This window comes from Acanthaster planci, linkage group LG18 (assembly GCF_054643075.1).
Source record: "Acanthaster planci isolate LZ-2023a linkage group LG18, COTS_SCS, whole genome shotgun sequence".
NCBI classification, from domain to species: Eukaryota; Metazoa; Echinodermata; class Asteroidea; order Valvatida; family Acanthasteridae; genus Acanthaster; species Acanthaster planci.
In genome coordinates, this window is record NC_141794.1 from 11,672,637 (window position 1) to 11,684,033 (window position 11,397).

Below are 11,397 nucleotides of genomic sequence, written 5' to 3' on the forward strand. Positions count from 1 at the left end.
GGGAACAAAGCAACGGCTCAATGATGATCTTCAAGAATCTCAATACGGGCGGTTCACAAAAGTGCACCTCCAAGAGTTTGCAACGCGTTGGCCAATCACGATGCGCGAAATCTGTCGACTCGATGCACGTTTGAAAAGGGTCGACAGATTCCGCGCGTTGTGATTAGCCAACGCGTTGCAAACCCTTGGAAATGCACTTTTGTTTCCCACCGGTGCCATCTCGGGAGGAGGTCAGATGAAATCTTGGTGCATTTCTCTCTCTAGAGAATTACAGTTTATCCAGCAGGGCTGTAGGATAATTGACTCCATTGATTGATCACCAAAACCACTACTCATCGTAAAAACTGCGTGAAACTCAGGCTTTTGTGTTAAGACACGAAATCTGTTTAATAGGAAGCAATGAGCAAAACAATCCTGATGATTATTACAATACAATAGAAAGAATTTGAAAGAAATATTTTGCGTAATTGTAGCTGGTTCTGTGTAACACATACAATTTATTTCTGGAAAACTGATTCTAACACTCACATTTAGATATTTTTCATAAGTGTATTTAGATGGAAACACGAACATCTAAATCTAAAGTGAATAATTAGTTGAAAGCTAATTCAAAGACAATAAGTGATGCGACGCTAATTTTAAAAGATATATACATTTTGGATAAAAAACCTCTGTCATACTTAAAGCCATCACACTCTAACGGATTTGCTATTGTTATCAGATCTTAAATCGACCCTATTCGACCGTACGGAAGCCATTTTCGATCACGTTCCCTGGATCCATCTGTTTTGGTTTCCATGCCCCATTTTTATTTTTCAAAAAAATGTCGATTACAACATTCAGTTAAAAATCACAAACTGTAAAGGTATTCATCATAGTATTTTGAAATCGACCCCAGGTCCATCCCAGAAGTAATAATCTCGCTTTGAATTCAACATGACCGACTTGTGAACACTGTAAAAAGAATTGGTCAAACACTGCGCATTTGTTATTTGCCCAACCTTGGTTAAAGTTACCACATTGTTGGTTAATTTCCATCACTGTTGGTCAAACATTGACCAACGATTGGGAAGAATTTGGGAAGTTGATATTTACACTAACATTGGGCAAAATATCAACCCCAAATTAACCAACCTTTTTACAGTGAATAAGGTCATACTTGCCATGGTATTTGTTGCCAAATTTCTTCGGCCACATCCAGCTGATAAAATCGTTTTGGCCATGTGCAGTAAGTATGAACTCGTGGAAGTATTGATTCCATCTGTTTGACTGTCAAATTAACACCTCTTTACGCTACTGCTACTATACTATTAAACTTAAAATAAATCCCGCTCTTTTGGCTCTCTGACCGACCGATACTAACTCAAACCATTCATATTCCTTTATATGCCTGTTCTTATTACACCTTGGCTTCAAATGCACGTCGGTTACATACCTTACAAAAATTCGCAGAAACTTTCTTCTTATACACACAGGTACAAACTACACAGATGGAGAAGCGCATAAACATAACATTTCAACTTGCATACAATGCGACAGAGTAAATTTATAGCGGAAGAGATTAAAAAAAAAAATGGCCGATGTGCTCTCCTGACAAATTGGCAACTTTGTTCTACTTTACTCAACGGTTGTAGAAAATGTCATTCGCACAACCACTATGGTACCCAGCATTTTGATCTTTTTACCCAGCAGCTTTGCGATTCACCTGGGGCTGAGAGAAAAAGAATGCCACGCGTGTTGACATCGAATTTTTTCTCTTAGAGTATATACATGTACATTGTCCTGTTAGAGGTGAACAAGCACGAATTAAATTTACGTTAAAGAATTGCAAATTCTTAATTAACCACTGCAATTTGTGTACTTCTAGAGTTTCGTTATACGCCTTGGCACAGTTACAAATGGATATTGTTTGGAAAATTACTCCATTTGGTAACAGACTAAAGGGGATACCTTTTCGCACGTTACTTGATGCCCTCATTCAAGGTTATATCAGGTCAAGATTTCTTGCTCTTCGAAATAAAGTAGATCAGACAGCTGAATGCAAGAGCAATGAGCAAAGCACAGACAACAATGGCCGCTATGATCCCTGCAAACCATTGGGGTGTGCTAACGCACAAAGGAATGGCAGATGACCACTGACCATCCGCTTTACAGGTCAGTCTGGAGGACCCTTTCAGGTCAAAGCCCTCGTCACAAGTCAGATCCACAGTTGCATTCACCAGATACACAGACCCTGACATCTGCCCATTCTCTATATCACCTGGGAAGCCACAGCTAACAATCTTCACCAACGAGTTTTGGACTTCAGTAATCGTACCGGTCACAACCAGGGTGGCATTGGCAAAGGACAGACTACCAGTGGTTACTGCATCAAAGACACATTCAACAGAATCACCACATAAGTCTTTGATTTCCTGACTCACTTCGTTCAGATCAGGAATCCCGAAGGTAGGAGAAAATTCAGGAAAGTGATAAGTGCCGTAGTCAAATGGAGATATGTAGGTGAATATGGAGTCCTCTTCTTTGACCAACCACTCCAGACCAAACTCATGAAGTTCCTTCAGCGATGAACCAGGATCCATGATGGTTCCATTTGGGAACTGGAGGTCATCGTCCGGGTTTCCATTTAGGTTACCAAGAAGCCCACTAACTTGACCCTGAAATTTGGTGTCCAGCTGAACAATGAAAGACATCATCTCAGTATCAATGTACACGATGATAGCTATGCCGGCACTAAATGCGATGTTCATTTTGGTCAGGTCAGAGTTGAAGCTGATTCGAACCCCTTTGAGGTGATGAACTCTGACTGGGATTGAGTCAAGACGCAAAGGCTCACCATCTACAAGAATCAGAGTCTCATTCATGTTGGACATCTGTACCTGGACTTTAGAGGAGTCGTTGGTTTGAAGAACAAATGCTGTGTACACGGAAGCATTGGTGTTACGGTACCTCTCCATCCGGGCTACGAAGGTTAGGTTGTGTAGGTCAGACGACACCATCAAGAATTCTCCAGCTCCATTGAAGGTAAACTTGTATCCATCCAGACTAGTGAGATGAGGATCCCCAGTTCCTCCGGCTGGTCGAGGTGGTTCGTAGTCAGAGCAGTCATCTGATGGCCTGTACTTGTAGTATTCGTTGCAGTTGTCTGACAGCTTACACAAGCACAGCCAAGGAAGTACGTCATACCATTGATGCTTCCAGAAATGATCGCCTGGACTGTACCTGTCGGCTGTTCCTCCCCCAGGGGGCCCGACCAGAATGTTACCATCATTTCCATAGCAGCACTGCTGGCCTGCTCCTGATGGCAGTGAATTAACAGACCGATAACAGACGTCGGCACCGGGATGGAAGAAGAAATTGGCAAAATTGGCTTCCTGAAAGTTGGCGTCATTCCCTGCCTGTCCATTGTTGCATGGACAGGAGGGAAGTCCCATCGGTTGCGTATTTCTCAACTGGTACTTGGAAACTTCACAGGTAATTGCAGTCGCAATGAAAACTATGGGAGAGTAAATCCTCAACCGCCTCAACAGTGGCCCACCGATATCCCTTCGTTGTCGTGCGGAAGACGGAGTAAGATAAAACGCCGAGAGAGACAGTCCATCATTAGAGAAAGATTGGAGCTGATTTGGATTAATCGTCAGACTACCGTTGTTCAAGACGTCGTCCTTCAATACCACACCTTCCATTAAGACCGGATTTCCCTCGATGTTGTAATCGGCGTCTTGCCCCATCAGAGTCACACGTGAGACGTCTTTACCAAGACTACGAGGATCCCAGGATAACATGATCGGGTCATCTGAGGTAAGGTTAACGATGTCATCGCCATACTTAGAATTGACCTGTTGGACAGTTAGTGATGGAAGAAGGTCCTCTTCAGAGGCAACATAGACTATTCCAGAATAGTGGAACGAATTGCCCTCGTCAAGTGAGACACCAACGGATATAAGTCCGTTCTTGTAAAATGTGGGGGTGATACAGATAACGGTGTAGGCGTCAGTGCGTTCGCCAGGTACCACAACGTCTCCGAAACCAGTGGAAAATTTACACTGGGCACCGGGATAGGATACTTCATTGCTTTCCAAGCACGGAACGGTTGTAATGAAAACCTCGCCACCAAGTTCTCGTAAGTAGTACGATGTTAAACTCAGAAATTCTTCGTTACTTGTAAGAGACAAGCCGGCAGCATAACCATAGGACTCACGAATTTCATATCCATAGACAATAACTGACAATGGCGATGACTGAAGGTCTATTTGTTTCACGTGATAAACCCCTTCTCCTTTAGGCAGTTGGACAGTCAGTGATGTATAATCAGTGCCATGAACGTCACTTTCTGTTACATTAGGCCCGTTGATAGGAAATCCATTTAGGTAAACATTCTGGCGCGAGTTCTTTTTCACAATGATGTTGATAAAATTGAAGAAGCCATCACGATCCTCTCCAGAGTAGGGCGGTGTCGTGAACCCAAACTCGTAATCAAAGTGCTCCACAGAAGGAACCTGTATCAGTGAAGGGTTCACCAGTTCGCCATTAACGTGCACCAGCTGCTGTGTCATTAGAGTTGGTTTGGTTGAAGACACGAGACCGGAACCAGACAAACTCCCTTCCCAAAATTCACCAGCACCTAATGACTGGTTTCCAAATCCTGGGATAGTGACAATTGTATCAGTGAAATAGGCAACGATTCGGTAACTATTGGTGTCGTTGCTTCGGGCTGCAGTGTAGATGTGATTTTCTCCCCAACTTTTGACGGGCACCAGCTGTTCAGTCAAAGTGTCGCAGTTTGACCCCGGATTAATTACACATTCATTGCCGCTAAATATGGCAACTGGCCTGTTAGTCTGAACAATAGTACCAGTTAAGTCTTCTAATACGTCCCCTTGAAGATGAACAGCTTCCAGTTTGTCAACCATGAAACTCAGAACGTCGCCATCAGCATAAGTCTGTCCTTCGAAGGTCACTCTACCACGTAAGACAATTTGAACCATGGTTGAATCCTCCGTCCCTATCACAGAAAACTGGCCCCGCAAAGTCCACACCGGCGTAGACATCACCACAACGTATTGCATACCGAGCTTACTTGTCGGTATGGCGAGGAAACCGTCCGTAGTGTAATTTTGAAGCATTAGGCCGTACGCAGCCACCTCGGAAGATGCTGTCACTTCGATGCCCTTGAAGCTTCTCCCGTTTGCCTCCATTACCAACTCGGAAGGAAGTATGGTTCGTATAAATCCACCAGCCTCTAAGACAAAGGTCTCCTGGAATGGCTTTCCATCTACCTGGAACTTGCTGCTGATTGTGACCAGTGTTTGCTCATCACTGAAAGCAACAACCAACACGGTCAGCTCGCTCGGTTCAGAACCCAGATAGTTGTCCGAGAAACCGAGGACAAAATTGGTTCCTCTTGATGTCCCAATACATTGCGGCCGGTTGTTATCTGGCTCCAGTAACTCGGGATGCACCGCAGAGACCGGTTCTTCGGGATAGGCAAGTACCATGAAGACGACGAGCCAGAGGAGGTGGATCTTCGTTAAATTCATACTGCAAAAAAGGTCAATTGTAAGAATAAGTGTCTGATTTTCAGGATGGCCCCAAACAAACTGCTAAGTTTTCACATTTTTACATTGGCATTTTGTACAGACAGATGACAAACTGAATGGCGTTTTCCAGAAGTCAAAATTCACCTGTATCAATGAAACATGGATCACGTATGTTTGACCCCCATAGACTGTGCGTGCATTTGTTTGTGTATTCGAGCATGCGCAAAAGTGACAATTTGTCGTCAGCACGAGTAAGTATTCTGGCAGACGACGCATATCGGTGGTGACACCACGGACATGTTTAATAAAATCTGGACTCAAAATGCCCTTAATCAGCTTATAGAGATCATAGAATCCACTAGCGGCCATTTTACCGAGCCGAATACAAAGCTTGCCCGGCAATGCCCGCCTTTGTTCTTCCTGACGACGCCGCTGGTTGGCTTCTTTTTCATACAAAGGTTTTGCAAGTCCAGGTTTTTTTTATATACGTCCGTGGGTGACACACGTGAGAGATTGTGCTGCCATGTCCCTTGAAGACCTTGTATGTGAATAAATTGTCAAGTCAATTGCATTGTCAAATGGTGATATTTAATAGCTTCTGGTAAGAAAGATCTCCGGAAAATAATCAAAGAAGTGAAAAATGTCAATTTTTCGAAAAATCACAATTAATAACATAATTTTTTACCTAACTTTGTATCAAAATTTCACAATTTTGCCAGGTTTACCTTCAAATAACTTTGATGCCACATGAAAGACAAGTAACTTTTAATATAAAAAAGTTCATTACTTCTAAGAAGAAAACCTTTTCTTTGAAATTCGCTTCGTTTTTAATTGGGCTAATTCTCGTCATTTTTGTCCTTATTTCGTAATGTAGATTGCCCGGGGTCGGCTCGTAAGTCCGACGCCTCATAAGTCCGACAAAATGTGTTTAAAAGTTCCAACGGTTTTTCCGGCCCATGGCATAGATCCAACGCCTCAAAAAATCCGACGCCTCGAGAAAGTCCGACGTTTGATTTGACGCTCGTTACGAGCGTATGAAGACGCGGGCGTTGGGAACAAGACCGGTTCCTGGTGTCAAGTATGGTGTACTACTTATGACACATACAAACATTTTTAAGATTTCAAAAGTATTACAGTCGAAAAATGCATTTTTATACTTAGCCAAGTATCATACATCATTCTTACACGTAGTGGTATTTTGAATTAAACAAATACTGGACCAGTGTACAAACTGTGCAGGAATTCTGCTTAATTTAGTTCTCCTAACAAGGTCAGTACCGTGGGCACGAGTAGCGAACAAAGTTGAATTTCACTCGCGGGCGACGCGTCGCACGGGCCCGCACTCCTCCATGTTTCACAGTCAATCGCACTGACGCCTCATATTAAGTCCGACACCTCGTTGGGCCGACGTGGGATTTATGAGGCATCCGACTTACAATGCCCACCCGATTGTTCGTAGTGGATAAACCCTTGTGCATGCCGAACAATGCACGTAGCCACTGTAATTTTTTCCTGGTAAGTTTAACAATCCTGCGTATGTCTATACTGATAAATGAATTACAGTAATTTTTACGGTAAATCATTGTCATTTATTGGACAGTCGTTAATAATTATACTTAGACAATGTAGCCGTCAGTCACAGTAACTTGCCATTTTCATTGATTATGGATTCATTCAACATGTTTCTGGTATAAGTTCTACAGATTACATGTATAGTGCAGATACATAATGTATGTACCTCGTATCCAGAAGTCTTGATCGCAGCCGTACTTCATTTTACACTCTTAATCTTTGCCGAAGTTTGTTATGGTACTGCCGAGAACGCATCGAGGTGAGCTTTTGTTCTTAAATAGTAAATATAATAATCTTCCGAAGTTGATATTTTCCAACGTGACTGAACCTCGAAAATCAAAACAAAAACAAAATACCCCCCTTGGTTTTGAACCAGGAACACCCACAATAGCAAATCCCTTCTTTATCCTGTATCATGGTACGTTTCGCAAACCAGCCCGATGAACCTCCCCCTTCTTTGTGCCTGCGACCCAGTAATGGCGCTGAAGCTGTTACTTAATTTAGGTAGTGCCGTAATATTTTTGACCGCGTCCCGAACAGCTTCCCTTCTCAGGTAAGAGCTTAGTAGTGATGTAATGACGCAATTTTAAAATCAGTTTTAACTCATTCTGATTTTTTCTACTTTGAAACAGAATTCAATTTTATATCGAAAATGATTTCTCACTTGCCACTCACTGGCTACTTCTGAAAAGTTCTGGCGGCAATAAATAATCACAAAAGTTTTATCTATTCTCCGACCATATTTAAGTGGGGAGTAACAGTTAATCAAAGTTATTCTCGAAAGGGTTTGAAGTTAGACGTTTTAACACAGAATTCCAGAGTCTAGGGTCGATTCGGGCTTGTCAAAAAATCGCCTTCAGAGCTTGATATAGAACACTTGATAAACTCAGTGGACTAAATTTTTTTCTCACCTGGTCATTGCAGTGATCCACCAATCTACCCTGTCTTTTCTCTTACGTCGATGAAAGGCTCAACCCAGCTCAAAACCCGATTCTGTAAGGTAACATTGAACTATGAAATTTTGCTGAATGAGTGCAATTCTAAGCAATTCTGTCAAGCTGTGATGATCACGTATTTCTCAAACTTTTGATTGAAATTTTACAATAACAAAACGATAGGCCTACCTTTTGATCAGTTCCGAAAGAAATATGCTCTTTGCAATACCGAATGTCTAACTGCGTAAGAACCTTCTATAGTTCCTGTTATAACTACAAAATTAATTTTGAAATCCTACCTTCTAGTGCGATTGTACAAAAACAGGAACGATCTCGGTTACATAGATATTTATCCTTCTCAACCCTCCTCTCATTGGTTCAAATTACCAACGGGAAATTACGAAATCTGGCAGAGAAACATTCTGGGTTAGTCCCTGCTATTGTCATATTTTGCTGAAGCGTTGTTAATAAATGCGCCTTTGTGAAATTTGTCTGACCTTCCCCCTGAGATGAGTGGCTGATTCAGTCATTCCTGGTGTGATATTGTTCAAGTTTTGTTTAATGTCAGGTCACGCACTTACAGGTAGGCCTATGTAGAAAATATTCTATTCCTTTGTCGTGTACAAGGAAACAAAATTATTTATTTAGTTAAGTAACAAAGTTATTTATGCGTGCATGAACATCGCACAAGCCTGCCTTTTCAGTGTATATTTTAGAGGAGCACTTCCTCAAACCAAATGGATAGCACCTTATGGTTTTTCCACAGTTCCATGCTATGTGAAAGCAATGGTCATTGCAGGAGTACCAAGTGCATGGGGTCTGTGATGTAGGACTTAGTATTATAGGGAAAATGTCTTTGAAACCAAGGCATTTCTGGGACCGAGGAGGTAACTAGATTTCCTATAAAACTTAAAGGCTTTGCTTACCAAGAATCCTTTGTATGATTTTGTCCACATTCCATCATGTGTCGGGCAGCGCCCATGCAAAAGCTATTTTGCTGAGCCTTGAAAAATGTGGAACTATGAGCTTGCAACCAAACCAGAGCGAGCATGGTAACCACTGACGAGCGCGGCATGCCTCTTCCTCATTTGCCACATATCGGCTTATTGTGCTGCCGAGTCATTGGACAGTGGCGTGTCCAGCGGGGGTAAACTTGCCCTTCCCTGAGGGTTTTTTTTTAAACAAAACTTTGTAGGTAAGAAAGTAATCGCTATATTTATTTATTAAATACTGGCACCAAACCCTAGCACCTGAACCCAACATAATGCTGAATGGCAGCCGCTTGAATGCAGTCAAGCACTTGACCTATCTTGGCAGTACAAACTCCAGCGACAACAGTCTTGACAAAGAGGTTGAAAAGCACATTGGTGCAGCCACTGCTGCCTGAGGAAAACTTAAAACCTGGATGTGGAAGAGACACCGGAATCAGCTTGGCCACCTAGAGGAAAGTTTGAATGGCCGCTTAACAGGTCCAATGTCTCCCTGCGAAACGATCCCACCCCTACTAAAAACTGTGCGATACTTTTTAATTAATTGTTGAATAAAATCTAAGTGGTTTTGACCTGCCTCCTTTGCTCTTCGGAAACGTACATCCTCTAAAGAGGACACATACAGCGGTTACCGAGGGTTCGGATGAAACAACTGAGGTACCTGCTGGGGATACACTGGTCTGACAGGGTTCTTGATGTTGAAGTCCTCCGCCATGCCTGCATCCCAAGCATGGAAGCTCTGCTGAACCAGAAACAACTGTATGGTCCGGCCATGTGGTAAGAACGAGGGACGACATACTCACCTGGCAAAATCGGTTTTTTACGGTGCACTGCAGCAGCAGAATACCAGCAGCGCAGTTAACAACGTGCTGCAAGAGCTTCGACTAGCTCCAACCCACGCCATCATTCTGACCGTGACAACCAACTTGCCTGTCTGCTCTGTTGGAAGCCGTGCAGGCATCGAATTTGACTTCTCTCCCACCAGCGAAACTGCCGGGTTCGTCACGGTCATACTCCTTCACTTTTGCCTCCAGCCCCCTGACACCAAAACCTGCATACACCGCTGTCATTGGACCTCTTGTTGGGAGGTCAGTTGAACACCTTCAGCATTAGTTTTTTTTAAATAGTACAAAAATCTTTCAAGTCGCGTTGCAGTCTCGGAGGCGACGGATACTCACTGCAAGGTTAGGCCTAAAAATTCATCTCATACGACCGCCGATCGCTTAAAGAGGCTTTGAAAGCAACACGCCGGTCTTCAAAGCATGCCGGTAATACATTATGATTATAGGCACCTGACTTTCAGCAGTATTATGCTGGCTCATGGGTACGAAAGAAGGGTGGTAAACTTAAGGAACTTGAGTCCGAAGAACAATGGCTTACAGGGGCTTCGGCTGCAATGCAACGGAAATTATTCACAGATTTCAAATGGGGGAACCTGGAGGGCACGAGTAGTAGAGAACTGACAGTTCTGGACCACACGCCCTTTTCACCGTTTTCAGCAAAAACCCCTGGGTAGTACATCGACGCAAAAAATCGGGGGAATCCCCTAAAAATCTGGAATTCCAGATTTTAACAATTTTCCCTGGGTACCTCATCAACCCCAAAATCCAACTCTAAAAATACCGGGTAAATATACACCTTCTGAGCCAAAATCTCTTTCACCCACCTGCGCCGGGGATTTCCACTTCACTGACCTTGAACTTTTGGCCCCGGCTGACTAAACAACTCGTGACTGGTACTGACTTACACAAACAAAAAAAGGGATTTCCCCTTGCTACAAGTCGAGACTTGCCCGACCTGAACTCGTGACCTCTACTTAAAGCATGGCTCTGTTCAAAGCAAAACACGCTATGTTTACAACCGCCTTAAATAAATGCTCTTTATATAAAATAGTAGTATAAAAAAAACATGTTGAATAAAATTGATAAAAATTTTATAAATCTATATATAAAAAGAGACATGAGCTATCAACAACATCGACCTATATTAACGAACTTTATTCGATTTAAGAAGGTGTTTTTGGAAGATTTTATTAAACGGTATAAGATCCCATTACCGTCACCTAGGCGCAAATATCATACACGATCAGAGCTAATAAAAGCTATCAGAGAGGATCAAAAACAATTTAGGCATCTCCCGCGTCAGTCATATCGGCAGCTGTTGAAAACGGTACAAAAATATAATATTCCTTATGCAAACAAAGACAGATACGTCAAACAGGACTTTATTGATGCGATTAAAGCTTATACACAACCTAAAGAACTGGAGGAAGTAGACATTAAACGTATAAGGCGTTTTAAAGATAATTTTCGTAATTGGGAGTTGATTCCTCGCTTCTATGAAGACGATTTAATACATTTT

General features: G+C 42.5%; 1 protein-coding gene across 2 annotated transcripts; it reads right to left on the minus strand.

Annotated features, from left to right (window-relative positions):
* Positions 1-361: 361 nt before the first annotated feature.
* On the minus strand, positions 362-8,705 carry LOC110978715 (sushi domain-containing protein 2-like). 2 transcript variants are annotated; one of them, XM_087148634.1, is made up of 3 exons: positions 8,347-8,705; positions 8,024-8,105; positions 362-5,541 (listed from the first exon to the last, which is right to left on the minus strand). In XM_087148634.1, the coding sequence occupies exons 2-3, from the start codon at positions 8,029-8,031 to the stop codon at positions 1,995-1,997; spliced, it is 3,555 nt and encodes a 1,184-aa protein (XP_087004760.1). In that variant the 5' UTR covers positions 8,032-8,105; positions 8,347-8,705; the 3' UTR covers positions 362-1,994. The 2 variants fall into 2 exon arrangements, with proteins under 2 accessions (XP_087004760.1, XP_087004759.1); XM_087148633.1 differs by lacking the exon at positions 8,347-8,705 and adding an exon at positions 8,237-8,340.
* Positions 8,706-11,397: the final 2,692 nt, after the last annotated feature.